This window comes from Acanthaster planci, linkage group LG03 (assembly GCF_054643075.1).
Source record: "Acanthaster planci isolate LZ-2023a linkage group LG03, COTS_SCS, whole genome shotgun sequence".
NCBI classification, from domain to species: domain Eukaryota; kingdom Metazoa; phylum Echinodermata; class Asteroidea; order Valvatida; family Acanthasteridae; genus Acanthaster; species Acanthaster planci.
The window spans coordinates 8,794,550-8,810,332 of NC_141779.1; the positions used below are offsets into that span (position 1 = coordinate 8,794,550).

At 40.9% G+C, this 15,783-nt stretch overlaps 2 protein-coding genes across 3 annotated transcripts in view; both read left to right on the forward strand.

Annotated features, from left to right (window-relative positions):
* The first annotated feature begins 573 nt into the window (after window positions 1–573).
* Window positions 574–11,058, forward strand: psma1 (proteasome 20S subunit alpha 1). Its single transcript, XM_022253227.2, has 9 exons — window positions 574–765; window positions 2,637–2,783; window positions 3,511–3,614; window positions 4,324–4,412; window positions 4,896–4,966; window positions 5,891–6,020; window positions 7,502–7,581; window positions 8,653–8,724; window positions 9,839–11,058. The coding sequence occupies exons 1-9, from the start codon at window positions 763–765 to the stop codon at window positions 10,001–10,003; spliced, it is 861 nt and encodes a 286-aa protein (XP_022108919.2). The 5' UTR covers window positions 574–762; the 3' UTR covers window positions 10,004–11,058.
* Window positions 11,059–11,735: 677 nt separating this feature from the next.
* Window positions 11,736–15,783, forward strand: part of LOC110989096 (cGMP-inhibited 3',5'-cyclic phosphodiesterase 3A-like) — a 118,551-nt gene continuing 114,503 nt past the window's right edge. The window contains exon 1 of one of the 2 annotated variants that reach the window (XM_022253221.2): window positions 11,736–12,780. In XM_022253221.2, the coding sequence (XP_022108913.2) occupies window positions 11,980–12,780 (801 nt within the window). In that variant the 5' untranslated portion in view covers window positions 11,736–11,979. The remainder of the gene's footprint in view (window positions 12,781–15,783) is intronic. The other variant, XM_022253223.2, reaches the window with a different exon arrangement.

A 15,783-nucleotide genomic window follows, 5' to 3' on the forward strand; every position in this document is an offset into this window, starting at 1 on the left:
CCGAAATATAGGGCTTCCATTTCTGAGCAAGGCGGTTGCAATAGGGTCCGAAAGTTTCATTATTTAGTTATTTGTAGAGGGTTGCTTTTATCAAAATAGCTACTCTCCCAAAGGGAATTAAGTAACCCTCGTTAAAGTTAGGGGTGGTCCGCTTTGGGTAAAAATGTCTCACCAGTAACCAAAATTGAAAGACCGCATGTTGGTCATGATATTTCTGTGCAGCCTGAAAACCTTTGAGAGTAGTGAGTATACGTAAAATAATTTTGAAGTACAGGAATTTAATACTGGTCTTTATGGGACTATATCATTTTACTGTGATATCACTTTACAGCTTAGAGCAGTTACAAACTTTATAATGTAGCGCTCTGTTAAATTGTGCAGCGCCCTCTACAAAAACAATTTTAAAGAAAAGAAAAATCTTTATTATGTGCTAAATTTATCTTTCAAAAATAGAATTTTGTTTAATAAGAATTTAAATAAAAATAGTTTTAATGATATTAAGTTTATCCAATTAGTTGGTGGAAAGAAGTTCGAAAGACATTGATAAAGTCAATGTGCACACACAATGTTATTGACGAACGAGCCTCCCGTCCGCCATATTGTCATTGAAAAAACGTGATTTTTGCTGAGTTGTGTTCCGAAATTTGGAAGATAACTGATAAAGTGATATGATGTACATCAACAATTAGCCTAAGTTCTCGCAAGTCTTCATGTTGAGGTGATAACAAAGTGCAGATTTTCACAGGAAGATAGGTAGTAAACATGGTGAGTACCCACACCCAGTGTTTGCATTCCTTGTCTGAATTTTTAATAACCTAGCGGCTAGGTAGACCATGGAGGTAGCAACCAATAGAAAGTAGACTAGGCCTTCCATGACTAGGCCTACTACTACTAATAGTCTAGGCCTACTTTTTTTTTTTACTTAGCCCTTTGTCATACTTCCTGAATAGTAAGGAGGTACTCGTAGTACTAGACCTTACTGTATCTGTTTTTTTGATGGTTCCGTACACTATGGCATTTTGAAAAGTGCTCTGCCAGGGTCAGGCATGTCAGGTAGTTTTGTACCTGATGCCTGAGAAAACCTCCGTTTGTCACGTTTGTGCTTTCTGGAGCAAATCTACCCCTGAGACCCTTGTAATGAACTTCTACCTATATCGAATATCCATGTTAGAGTGTATTTTGAAGAATTTAACCTATATTATTGTCCAAAAATGAGGTTTTTTTTCTACCATCCTTGCCTCTCAGCCCTCAATGATCTGCATACATCTGCATTCTTCAGAGATTACACTTTCCAATTTTAATCGGAAATCCGACTTTTAAAAAATTTTTCTCCCCAAATGCAATTTTTTTTTTACATTTTCCCCTTCAACGTTTTCAGCATTGACAAAATTAAATAAAAGACTAGAAGCAAATCTATGATGCGCCGTGCGACTGGGTATTTAATCTATGTGCGCAGTCGTCAATAGGGTGCTTACGTCAGTCATATTGTGGTGCGAAATACCAAAGACAGTGTTGAGTGGTGTCGTCAGTGACTGGAAATACATTTAAATATTGACCTTTGACGCGTGTAAACCGCTTGTCATGGACAGCTTGATGCATGCACATGTGACATGAGTGATACAAGAAAGTACACATTGAACGTACATTGTAGGTTGGATGATCAACACGTGGATCGGCTTTATGTTCGAGGGCCCACAAAATGCAGCATCTAATTGTCAACAGAAACAATATCTTCATGATATTGAAAGAGATGTCAAGGACAAATTTCAGTGGAGATGGCTTGAAGAAAAGGATAACAGTGGTGATTTCTTTTCTACTTATGTTTGCCAGGTAGGCGCGGCTTAAGCCTACTGACTACTGTTATGACCATAACGCTGCATGGGGCCAACTTCTGATCGGGCGGAAAGCTTTAGTCATGTTTGTATCTTTTTGAGTAAAAAACAGTAGGCTCGCCTACATGTAGGCTGCAACTCATGACTGTGACCGTGACCGACCAGTGATGATCAAGAAAGAACTTTTTGTTTTTATAGCCGACTACTCGATGAAGATGCACGTGGTGTACATGCACGCAGACCCACGCATTAATACGTATAAAACCGACACCGTGCGATTTTCCGATTTTTTTTGGCATAGGCTAGTGGCATGTCTGATTCTTATGGCCATACGTCACGTGACAAAACAGATGTAGCATATTCGCGTAACGAACGTTTATGTTGCTTTGGATACCAATCCTGATAATTCCGACTACTCTCGTTAAGATTATGTATAGAGACATCTGGGAAATCTGTGGTCAGGGAGCTATACTCATCACATATTGGCTCGACCATTTCGGAAGTGGGGGAGGTGGCAATATTTTCAAGTTAGCTGTTTATGCACGTTTGAAATGTTGAGAAATATGTACTTCAGGGAGTGGTTATATTTTGCGAAGAAAAAGTTGTGGGACTTATAAAGTGTCTGTTTTCCATGTAATTTGGGGATTTATCTATTGAAATAATAGGCAATGCTCCCTCATAGTAAAATTTGTAAGCCCAATAGACATTCACTGTTTCTGTGTACTATTGGAAGTGCTGAGTCAGTAAATGCTGCGTTTTTTGGTCATTTGACCCTTATCGCATACTTTCTCTTTTTTTTTTCAGTTTCGCAATCAGTACGACAATGATGTGACAGTATGGAGCCCACAGGGACGCATTCACCAGATTGAGTATGCCATGGAGGCTGTAAAGCAGGGCTCAGCCACAGTGGGCCTCAAATCCAAGACACACGCCGTACTGGTGGCTTTGAAGGTGGGGTACTAGACTTTGACACAGTTAATGAGACCCAGAACCTGCTTAAAGGGATGGGCTGTGCTGGGAAGATTTCTTGTAAAACATGCATCAACACATAAAACAAAAATTATATGACAAGAAAACACATCTGCATAAATTCAAAATGCGCGGAAATATGTTAAAAATTATAGTTTTTACGACCCTATTTCATTCCCTTCTTGGAGCAAAAGCTAAACAACAGCCGTCGGGTACAGAAAAGTGTTCGAAGAAAAAATGTGGTCCTTTGAGGCGTGACCATTACCTCAGTCGTTCAAAATCCTCCAGCAATAAGTTGCAATATGTTGAGGCAGTGTGAATATGTTCTAGTATAATCAGGTACACAGTGATACATAAATTTAAAAATTCAGTAATCGAAGAGAAATTCTATTGAAAAAGAAACATGAATTTTTCTGACATCAAACAGTAGTATTAAATGAAATACTGTTTTATCTTTTAAGTTCAAAACCCTTTCCATTTGTGCACTTGGAACTGGAATATTGTTCTTTTAAACATGCAAGCAGGAATTGAAACCCAAGCTTTACTATTGCCTGATTATTTGTGAAAATCGTCACATAGTTCTTTTTCCAAGTTCTTCCAGTTTCTTCACATTGGACTGTACATGGTTCAGCATGCATGTTTGGGAAACCTCCCGATGTGCATTTGCTTTACAAGGTGTTTGATTCCTTTAATTTTTTTGTGCCAACAGAGGGCGTCCTCTGAACTGTCCGCTCACCAGAAGAAGATCATCCCTATAGACGACCATGTAGGGGTTTCAATTGCAGGTCTCACTTCGGATGCCAGGCTTCTCAGGTGAATGAATAAAAATCAAGACTCTTCCAGCTCAGAGAGCCAAACAGATTCTTTTCATCTGCTAGTTCAGTTCTTTTAAAATGTTATTGCCTTTTATGTTTTTGTTTTAAAATGAATATTAGAATTTCAAATTAGAAATCAAAATCAGATTAACAAGCACAGTTTTAACAAACTTCTTTTTTCGTGAGTCCGAAACTGGTACAGTTGTCATCAAACGTTTACGTACACGACACGCTTGGACTGAAAGTGTTTACAAGTTTAATAAACCCTAACCATCCTCAATCCTGCACCTGTTGGAGGACTGAGGACCGTTAGTGTTAAGGAGTATTGAAATATTCTGTTCGTGTATTTTATCAACCAGCGGCATCAGATATTCTGAATGATTTGGTTTCAGAAGAGAATGTATGCCAGTTAAAGAGCTACTGGTGATAAAACTGTTCCATTCTGTGTGTGTGAGTTTGTTTCTGCATTCAATTGGGGACCCTGAACAATACAGGACAATAAGGTCCCCGATTGACAGAGGGTCCCCGATTGACAACTTTGTACAAAATATATGGGTAGTCTTCTAAAAAAGTTAAAGTACAAACAAAAGAGGAACAATAGGGGGTCCCCAGTTGCAGGCAGATACACACTTGTGTGTGTGTGTAGGCTTTCAACCATGAATGTAACCTCCTACAATTGAACTCAGTTCTGTTGTCTCTTTGCCCAGTAAATTCATGAGGACAGAGTGCTTGAATTCACGCTACGCCTTTGACACTGCACTGCCCGTCTCCAGACTGGTAGCGATGATTGGAAACAGTATCCTTTGAATTCTTTTGTTGGTTTTAATTTCATCATGATAAAGGAATTAAAGTCATGAGGTCTGTGTAAACTTGAGTCAAACAACTTTTTCAAACGTTAATTGTGGCTCATTAGATGCTCGTGTAATAAACAGTTTTATGTTTATTGAAAGTGTTTCAAATTTTGTACATGTAAATACACTATTGGTTTACTTTCATTACTGTTCATGAAGAGTGCAGTATTCAGGAGGATATCAGTTTGTTACCTCAGAGGGAACATGGAGAAATATGAAGGGACTTGTCTTTGTAGAATGACCATGTACAAATGGCCACATAGTTTTTCCTGTATACTTTGTTTCCATGTACTTTTGTATTGTGGTCAGGGTCAAATAGCTGAGTACTGTGAACACATTGTGAACACACTTTGTGCTGAGTGTTGCTTATGGTGTACCCACCAATGCGCGTACTTTTCCACAGGATTTCCTTACACTTTGACTTCCAGAGTCTCAAGTCAACACGCAGCGGTATGGCCGAAGACCGTTTGGAGTGGGTCTCCTTGTGGCTGGCTTTGATGTGAGTTACAGCCTTCCCTGTGCGTCTGACGTTGTCACTGATAATTCCTACACTCTGCGCCAGATTTCACCATGCTCTTTACATTGTTGTTACCAGCCGCTGAATTTGTGTGTCCTGTTGAATCACTTCAGGGAAGTGAATCAAGTCAAGTCATTAGATGAGGATGATTGAGATGGCAGAGTTGAACAGCTGTTAGTCGAGCTGAATCATTTTTATCAACTTCAGACACTAATAATTTGCATGCTGCCCTTTCGATAAGAGAGACAGAGTTAGGATTTGGCAGTTAACATATCAAACTACACTTAAATATTTTGGTGAACGTGGGGTGTTAGTTTGGCCACTGGTCTATGAAAGGCTTGAGAGATGGCTCAAATGTAGCACATGAGCTGCTATCAAGAACCGGGAATTGTGCTTAAGTCTGGTTCCGGTATGTGAGGTTGCACACTATACTATGAAACCACAACCTACAATGTATGAGAAGGAGTCCAGGAAATGGCACATGTAATTTGCGATAGGAGGCTATAACTAGGCACTGCAATCATATTGTGGCACAGTTTTTGGGCTCAAGTGGTGTAAGCCTTTGACCATAACAGGGTTCCCGTGGCCTGGAAAGTTATGGAAATTTGTTTTCGTTTTCCAGGCCGGGAAAAGTCATCAAATTTGGTAAAAATGACTAAAGTCATGGAATTTTTAGACACTGTGTGATTTTTATTATTACAAATAAGTGCAAAAATGTATGATTTATTTGCAAGTCCAAATAGTCCAAGATATTGCAGTATTGAGTCATGGATTTTCCATAATTTGGTTATGGAAAAGTCATGGAATTTAATTGTCCTTTAGGTGCGGAAGCCCTGCTATAAGATTAATTACTTTTGTAACGGTCATGTCTAAATCGTTTTTCTTTCATATCTTCACTTCTTGCAGGAGAAGGGGCCACATATTTACCAGACCTGCCCCTCTGCCAACTACTTCGAGTGCAAGTGCATGGCCATCGGTGCCCGTTCCCAGTCAGCACGGACGTACCTTGAGAAACACATGAACGAATTCCCCGACTGTAAGTCAAATCATCATATGTGACCCGCTCTGCCAAAAAGGGTATTGAGACGCGCCATGCCAAAACACGTAATGGTTTGTTCTATTTGAAGAGGGCGAAATTTTTTCAAAATGTGGTTTGGTGTTTTTTTTTCTTTAATAGCTTCTGTAATATTTCTATTTTTAGAATTTGTGCCTACAAACATCAATACTGATGAATAAAGATGAAAAATTGATCTTTCAGTAAGAAATTCTATGTAGCATTGTGTTTCCAAGCGCTGCACTTTACGAGCTTTTCCTCGAAAGGTGCTTTTATTGAATACGAAAATGTGGATATGCAAATGTCTATATATCTCTGGAATGCAGCGCACTACAGGGGTCATTCATATATCAAATTGTAGCTTGTGATGTACTCAATCCAGCCGTATCAAAAACTCATCACCTGAATCTGACAACTTATTACATTTTTCTAGAGCTAGTCACATATATCACTCCAGATGCCCATTTGGGCCAGACTGAAGATAGTCACTGGAAATTGTTTAAGATTAGTGTTGCTAGTCTTGGCCCGCCTCCCCCAACTTTGTTGTTCACAAGACGAATCTTGATTTTTTTTTCAGTTCTCTTTGTGGTCATTTTGATGCTTTCTGTGAAAATCAAACATACCATTCTCATGCAGCACCTGTTTCCTTGACTGGCCAGCCAAAATATGTATACTTTACCACTGCCATGCTCAATGCACGCTGCCTTGAACTTCAGATGACTGTAACCACATAACCATGTATTTGATTATGTTGAAAGGAGCTGGGGGGGGGATTGGAATTCCATCCAGCTGTGAGATGGTTCAAAATAGTCTGGCTCTTAGAGTTGAACGGTGTGCATGGGTGCGCTTGTACATGGTGCCTTGTGGGGTACCGGAACAATGGAAGGTACCCCACAAGGCCAGTTTTTTTTTATCCTTGTATGATACTAAAGTGTTACCCCACAAGATAGATCACAAAATAGATATTTCAAATTTACTCAAAAAGGAGGAATTTTCAAGTGCCATTCATCCGTTGCAAATTGAGGTGGTTTATATAAGGGACATACGGTCGAAATTTCAACCCAGGAAACTGAATTTGGTTGAAATGGCAGTGATTTGAAATTTTTCTGTGTTATGTGGGAGTTTTGTACACGAGAGCAAAGGAAATACCCCACAAGTATACATATGAAAGGGTGAGTGAGCATACGAAAGTATACAGCCTTCACTAAGATCGCAGATCAAACCTACTGAAAATTCAGGCTGAAAAATCACCTCTGCTGCAACTGTACGTGCTTTGCGTATCTCCATTCATTCCTTGTTTTTGTAACTTTTTGGTAACTTTTAAGTTACCTGCTGGTATGTAATGTTGAAAGTGTGAAATTTGAATTGAACTGGCATCAAGAAATGACAGTCTCCTTCAAAAGAATGGTTTGATGGACATGCAGATTGATAACTCTTTAAATATTTCAACCTCTTTTTTTCAGGCACGCAAGAAGAACTTGTGAAGCATGGACTCCGAGCATTACGGGACACTTTACCCAATGAGACTGAACTCAGCACTAAGGTATGAAGCCCTATTCAAGGGGGGGTGGGTGCACTGATGCTATTGGAACCATTTGTCCGTTTGTGATTCGAATCTGAACAAAGACATCGAACATGTTGCTGCCAGCCATTTTCCCTGTAACCTGCTTTATTCTGCCGTCAAGCTACTGTACTTTGCGTGATATTAGATAAAACAGGAATTCTTTTTTGAAGGCATTCTTCGGATGCCAAAGCAATTGGCTTCAACTGAAAAATGCAAAAACATGCTTTGTTTTCAGAAAGGCAGTCTTAATATTCGCTGTCTTGAAATTAGTTATGCGCCATTTTCAGTTGAGTTTGGCACATCCAGATACTTGGCATTGGCCTCCGCAGGTTTACCTTTAAAAAAAATGCAAACGAAAGGTAGGGTGGCTTGGCCATCTTTCCTTGAAGTGCATGGAAACTAAAGGAGTCTGTTACGCTTCCCAGCAAATGGAAGCAAACTCCCTTTGAAATGACATGTCTTGTCCATGTGTGTGTGGAAACCAGGTGTGCCTTTCACTGATACAAATGTAGCCAGCATTCCTGACAATTTTAATGATAAGATACGAAGTGCAAAAGGTCAGTGTCAAAAAGTACAAGGTTTTATGCTTTGTTTGTGAAGCTGATGGTTGATTCGCCTATTATAACTTGTAGGAGACTCATTGAATCAACAAAGCAAGAGCTGAAATAGAGAATATCAGTTTCCTTCTTGTTCAGCTTCATCTTATTAGTGGTAGTCCAGGATTTTATTTCCCACTGAATGGGCACACGGACTCTCAGACAACTTGGGCCAAGTGGGTGAGGCCCATAACAGGTCTTTTATTTAAAAGGGATCACTGGCAGTTGAAGCGGGGGAATTGGGGAAGGGGGACTACTGGCCCTCCCCCACACTTTTTCCACTTGGGGGTAATGCCCCGCCACACACATTTGGTAGGCCCTTCAATGGCTGACGCCTGATGGTCTCACAAGTGGCTCCCCCCCCCCACTTTGAACATTGTTGCGCCCCCCCATGGTTGCAAACAATCCTTGGGCAGAGATGTGACGAAAACTTTGCGTCCTCTTTCTTTTGCAGAACTGCTCTGTAGCCATTGTCGGCCAGGAGCAGAAGTTCACCATCTACGAAAATGACGACGTAGCTGCTTACGTATCCTTTCAGTTCAAAACTTGTCACCCTTTATTAGCCCGGGATTCTTGCAGTGGAAGTTGGTCTGTTGTCATCTGAGAAATGAGTTGGTGGGCGTATTTCTCTTGTTTACTTTCGTGGCCACAGAAATGAACCAGGTTCTTGTCATGCCACAGGTCACCTCTCTTTTCCCTGGATGTTCGTGACTATCTGAATGTGACCCAGCCCAACAAAATAAACTGCATGTTACCTCCGGCTTTTTTTAAGTATCAGACGTTTTGACAAATTTCACACAATTTGAAGTCTTGAGAAACTGGCAGTATTTTCGCACGCATACAGTGCTTACTAGTACAGTGGAAGGCGGGGTCCACGCTAAATGTACAGTACAGCGGTCTTTCGGTTTTGCGAATTTAACTGCCGAACGTTTCGTTGCCATATTGAATAGCGCCCTCTCTTGTCTAACCAAAGTGCACCCTCTTGTGATACCTTGGTTCGCTGTTTTCGTGATGATTTGCCGTTGCATTCAAGTTTAAGGTTTTGAGAAATGTAACTATTTTGTTTTTTATTTAAACTTGAGTAAAAAGTTGATAATAATGTTTATGTCGTGAAACTACCGCTCAGGATCGATCTTTGATGCATGCTGTGGCGAATCTCTGGCGAATTTGTGTATCAGCGGCACCCTCTTCAGACTATTGTTAGTGCAATGCCACCGTGCGCGTACGTGCGGTTCTCTTCTGCACCCGATCATGTGGAGTCGCAAAACCACTGTCTATTCAATACCGTTGACAACTAGTGGCTTTCCCTTCTAATCCTTGAGGAAATAATGGCCACTTGTCACTTTCCAACATATAAAAAATACCAACTGTTTCATCATGTTGACAATGGGGAATTATAAACAGCAACTGAATAGTGTTCGTTAGGTTCTGTGCACAAATTATTGGGAGCCAAGGACGATGTTTGGTACAGCCGAATGTTCAGTATAGCGGCGTTCCACTGTACATCAAATGTACATAAGATTCACTGGGATCTGGCAAAAACCTACAAAGACTTCTTTCGGATGGAAAAAAAGGACAGTTTGTTTGTAGTTTAAAAAGAAATGAAAAGACAAACATAGTTCCTTGACTTGATGGCACAGCTTTCTGGCATTGAGGCGTCTGCTCGATCCAAACGTGCGGCTGCCGCAGCGGATGGGGAGAAACCCACCTCTAGTGAATCTGCCATGGAGACAGGTGGCGACGACCAGCCGTCCACGGAAGGACCGACTCCCGCTGGACCACAGTCAGAACCTATGGAACAGTAGGAGGGAGGGCTAAAGGGGGCGGGGACTGGGGGGAGGTCTTATTATTAGCACGGCAAAGTCAAGGGGGACACACACTTCCTGTGGAAAAAAAGTGATTTTTCGAAAATGTCTGAATATCAGTCCTTTGGTGCAGTGGTTACTAAGACTGTGTCTGGCAGTTGTCACTGAGAGAGGAATTGGTAAACAGTTCCAAGGTTTCATGCTGTGAGGATTTGCTCTATTGCTTGGGTAACCGCTTGGACCTTTAAAAGAGAATAAACATATTCCACCAGATGCAGTTCAGTGAAGAGTTACGCTCACTCAGGTTTTGAGATGTTATTCGTAAGACTTACGTTTGGTTTGATGCAAGGCAAGAGACAGCCTGATGTTCGAACAGTCAAGGAGAATTCATCGCATATTGTGCTAAGCGTGCGCCGTATTATGTCAAAGTGTCTTAAGTAGAAATTTAGGTAATTTGCAGTTACTTTGAGCCATGCACAAATTTTTTTTTTGATCCTAAAATTTTCCTGTTGACTAATGCTCGATGTGATTCCAAAGTGGGATGGAGTGAATAGGGGAGGGGCCAGGCTGATCATGAGTTGGCAGTGGAAAAATGCCAAGGAAGGGGAATGGGGGGAGGAGTTGGAGCAGAGAGCCAGGCTCCCTTGAACATTGCCCCAGCGGGTTGCCAAATTTGGTGTCATTTATCAATATCTAATGTTTTAAGAAGATTTTGCATCCTGCTTGGACATCTGTGACTTTGGTGAAATTCAGTTCGGCACTTCAGAATAGATAAACCAGTATTTGATGGTATTCTCAGAATGGACTAACTAGTTTTAAAAATCATTGAAAAGGTGAATTCTTTTCTTTGCTGGAAAAAGTGAGAGGACCTTCAGTCTTGGATAGATCCTCCCCCCCAAAAAAAACAAGTACCCCTTCAGGATCGCATCTTACCGTATCTTGGAAATTATTCAAGTAGCATAACTGTGTGTCTTTTGTACATTGTGAAACAAGAAAATAATTCAGAATAAATGATGGTCATTTGTGCAGCTACACATGACCTCGTTTGAGAAAAATGTTTCTTTGGGATTCTGTTTTATTTTATGTATATAGTACAGTTGACCCACATCTGGAAAGAAAATGTTGGCTTTCAAAAAGGTTTGCCTGTTTTAATCTGCTTTTTAAAAACGTTCACTTGTCTGGTTTTCTGTTGACCGTTTGAAAGTTTAACTGAAGGGGTGGGGTACATGAAAGGAAGGGTAGAAGCTATGGCGACCTATGTCTTATCTTGTTACACCAGATAAACCGTATAATAGCTAATTTTCAAAATGTCAGAGCTTGCATAAAAAGGTTTGAATGCGTGTGGTCAGGTTTAGTAAATTCAGCTTTCATGATGACAAATTTTCTTCAGAAAACTAAATTCAAAGAAGCCGATGTTGGTAATATCTTTTTACATTAATGAGACAAATCAAACAAGAAAAATCTTAAATATTTCCAGATGTGTAAGTGTTGCACCAAATTGGTTTTAAGTTACAAGCGAAATTCCACAGCGCGGGAATTTGAAGTTGAACGTGAAAGCTGCATGCCTCACAGCGCCACCACTCCTTTGTAGTTAACATGTTTTGATTCTACGGGTCCTAATGACGTTTTCCAACTTTCGAATTCGTTTCATTTTACGGTTTGTCACCAACAATGAAACTAGTTTGTTTGCCCAAAACGTTTGTTCCCGCTAAATCAATTCCGTCTTTGGGTCGATAGGGTGGTGTTTGATGCTTCTTTAGCAAAACATGATTAGAACTGAGTGGAAAAAGGAGGAATCAGATGAACCCCGTGTCAATGCGAAGCCTTGATTTGGAAAACGCCCATGCATTATGGAAAGCAAACTGCCGCGGCACACGGGCTAGTCGGCTACGATCAACGTACAACCTTGCTGTGTTTGTTATGCGTGCGCTGTTTATATGGACCGTGTGTGTACCGTATGAGCACAAGCTGTTATAATGGCGACCGGCCGATCGTTCAGCGTTCGCTATCCTCCAAACCGGGCCGATCTGGGGCTTGATTCGGGAGAAAATAACGGGTATATTCGAACCACCGTGTCTCCGATGAACCGGGAGAGCTACAACCCTTACTGGGCTTGGTTAGGGCTGAATGACTGGAAGAAGTACGGAATCAACCCGCGGACTGTGTTGGCGGGAGCAGCAGCCGTCCTGGCCGTAGCGATGTACCTCTTGCAGGAGAGCTTGCTCGCTTTGCTCCACACGCTATGCGGTCTCTTCGCGCCGGTTTTCAGCATCGTCTGCGCTTTCTACTGGGTGGCCCTGTACCTGAGAAAGTCCTGGACCGGCACCAATGTCTATGTGTTTTTCGTGGCCTGCGTCTTTGGTGAGATCGCTGGACAGGTGGTGTTCGGCACAGACAACATTTACCGTGCCTGGTTGGTGGGCTGCGTCCTGGGCACGGCCAGCCTGGCAAGCCTCACCTCCACCTTGCCCACGTCGCGCTCGGCGCTGCTCCTCACGTTCCTCAGTTTTGTCCGATTCTTGAGCGGTTCCACCCTGCATGGATTGCGGCCCTGGTTGAGGCCCTACGTGGCCTACCTCTGCGGGATTTTAGGATGCATTTTGTCCAAGTACACAGAAACGCACGTCTTCAAACAGTCCCAGGTGGTGAACCATCTCACTTCGGATGGCAAGATACCGGTCATCAGGAGACGCAGGACCTCCAGCCAGTCCAGCACGGCCAGTCTTAGCCACAAAACACGGCGGACGTCGCTTCCTGCGCTCTCGCAGAAAAATCAAGTAAGTCTTCATTGACGGTGCAGTCGGCCCTATTTACTCAAATAATAGATATTACTTCACATTCTCAGAAGTGTTTCCTTGTTACTGTAGGCCTTTGGCTTTTTTGTATTTATGAGCAGTAGGCCTGCCCTTTGATAGTTGCCTAGGGTAGCCTTCAGTGAAAGTGAAAATGGTGCATGAACTTCGGAAATTATGGGTACATGTATGTGTCAGCTGTGGGCCTATTTGTTTCACATGGATCTGGTTCTCTATCAGTGATCCTAACGCTGGTTCGCACCATCCACTATGCGGGTCTTGGTGTCCTGTAACCAAAGACAGATCCCTGATCCAGAGCTGTGTGAAACAAACACGGCCTCTATCTCAGCTACATGAAGGCAGGTTCCCCAGTTTTTTTTCTTGTACTGAAATCATCAGTGGGCATTGGCAAATTAAAAATGTAGTGTTTGAAGGAGAAAATTTATGCAAGATGTGCTCTGATGTAATGCTCCTACCGGTACATTTATTTGTACTACGGGCTGAGTGGAAAGAAAACGGGAACAAAGATCATACTCGTAGATAATAGGTGATACTCTCACTATTAAACTAGTCTCTCTAGATGATGCGTGTAAGAGTGACATTGCCAATTCAAAGGCCCAGCTAAACCAGCTTTCAATTCATTGTCGTGTAAGTGACAAACCGGTTATACGTACATTAAAAACCATCTTAAGTGGCAACTCAAGGCTGACTTTTCAGGTTGACCATTACCAATTCATTGGCCAATTCAGTGAAGTATGAAGCTGTTGAACTCAGCAGTTTGGTTCACATTAGAACCTGGCAAAGATTGGCAGAATGGTCATCAAATTGAGCTTAATGGACCTTACACTTATTTGTAGCAATTGGATATTTTTTCTGAATAAAACCAGAAATACATGTACCTGAGAAACTGACGTGTGTTCTTTGAACATGTACTTCAAGGTGGCAGTGAGTTTTTTTGGCTTAAAAGCGAAGCGGTTTTACATGAAAAGGAATGGATATTTCATCTCAACATCGTAGGGAGATTTCCTTAGAATGGTCTTAACAACAATTTTTCTAGAGTCTTTCATTGTGGATGACATTCTCTTTTTTGTTCAATATTTTCCAGGGGTATCAAGCCCCATGAAAGGTAAATTGGGGTAGGCTCTAAACCTGCTAAGCCCCCAAAACCTCTTGGTGGATTTAAAAGGATTTCCAGTGAGATAAGATCTTGTCGTTACTTTGATGATCATTAATAGATCTATGAGTGTGTATTACATGGAAAGGCTTCAATTGGCCCCTGTAGAACTAGAAGGTGCAAACTTTCTGTGTCTCTGTAGCTTTTTAATCATAGACTGCAAAAAGTTGGATTGATTACAGTTTAGCATTGATATGAATCAGTTTGGTATGAATCTAAACCAAGAGTGTTGCTGGTAAATGCAGTTGTTTAGCTGTCCCACCACTTTACAAGTCTGCCCACACAAACAACAGGCTGGACAAACACTTCATAAAATTAACCGTCATTGAAACCCTTCAAAGACAGGTTTATTAATATTAATAAGCCCATTTCTTTGCCGTGTTCTTTTTTTATTTTATCTTATTATAATTTTTTTACAAAACATGCCCAATTGGCTTTGACACATTTATCCTACATGTACAAGTGTAATACCCAGACCAGGAACTACATGTGCCAAGAACATTTTGCTCTATTTATTATTGCTAATTTAGATAAATTTGTTTTAGACTGTACAGTATGAAGACCCTTAGGGGGACCAACATTAAACATTGTGATTGAATTCTTTGAATTGTTTGCATGGAGGCAGTTTCACTGATACGTTTGGTATCAAATGTTTCCTGTTTCAGAGTTCAAGACATTTTGCCACACAGTATCAGTTAATTAATCTCTGTCATCATTACTTGAATTAACAGCACACAACTGTGTTGAACAAATATTTTTGTTCAAGGCCATGCACATACATATACATGTACTTATGCTGTTTACAAAGCTGAAAGCTAATTTCATCTGCTATTGATTGCAGTAGCATACATGTATGCTTGTTTGAATGACACGTAGACATACAGTTTTGGTAACATGTGTAGTCATTCCATGTATTATTTACATTTCATTCTTCGTCAAAGCATTTTCTGGCTTGCCCATGATTACTGCGTGACTAGGTCGATGGTCATTTTTCTCATGTACGTGTACATGTAGTGCCAATTGCACAGTGCAGGTGTGATTTTTGTTTTGTTCTCCTAATCAGTGGCATCCTTTCTTTCTTTCTTAAATTAATCTAACCACCCTTTCTTGGGAATCTGGATTAAGGCAATGTGAGGAGTAGAGGACCTCACACTCCCCCTTCCCTTCTGTCTTCCATCCCTCCTGTGAGATGCCCAATCAGGGAACCACTCACTGCTTTGTTGCAGTAACCATTTGTCCACAGAGAGGGCAAGGTTTTTTTCTCCCAGGCATTTTTTCTCCTGAGCTCAACATGTGTATTTAACTTAAATTCCAGGATTCTGTGCTTCCTGTAAATCACATTTAAATCCATGCACATTGCTGTTGTACACTTACTTTCTTTAGTGACATAAAACAGTTTAGCGACAAAAACACTAGGTAAGTAAATCCAGAATTGTGTAAAGTTAAAGAATTTTCATTAATTAAAGGAGTTTGTGTTATTACCAGTAATCAGTTCCTGATACTTGGAAGTGAACCCTTGGTTTAACTGAAGGAAACTTGGAGTAGGTTGCATCTTGTACATAAATGAACATATGGCGGTGATTTTGAGCCCCAAATATTTTTGTCACGTATGCTTACATGCACGTATATGTACACGTGTATGTAAATGTCTTGCTAAATGTAAAGAACAATACAAATTGGAAATATGGGAATCCCTAGCCTACAAATCACCGATAGTTACAACTTGTTAAGAAAAAAATAGTCAATTGTTTGTGAAAGTGAAAAAATAAAAGATTGCCTGCGGTCGGTCGTGCAAATATCGATGCATAAATGCC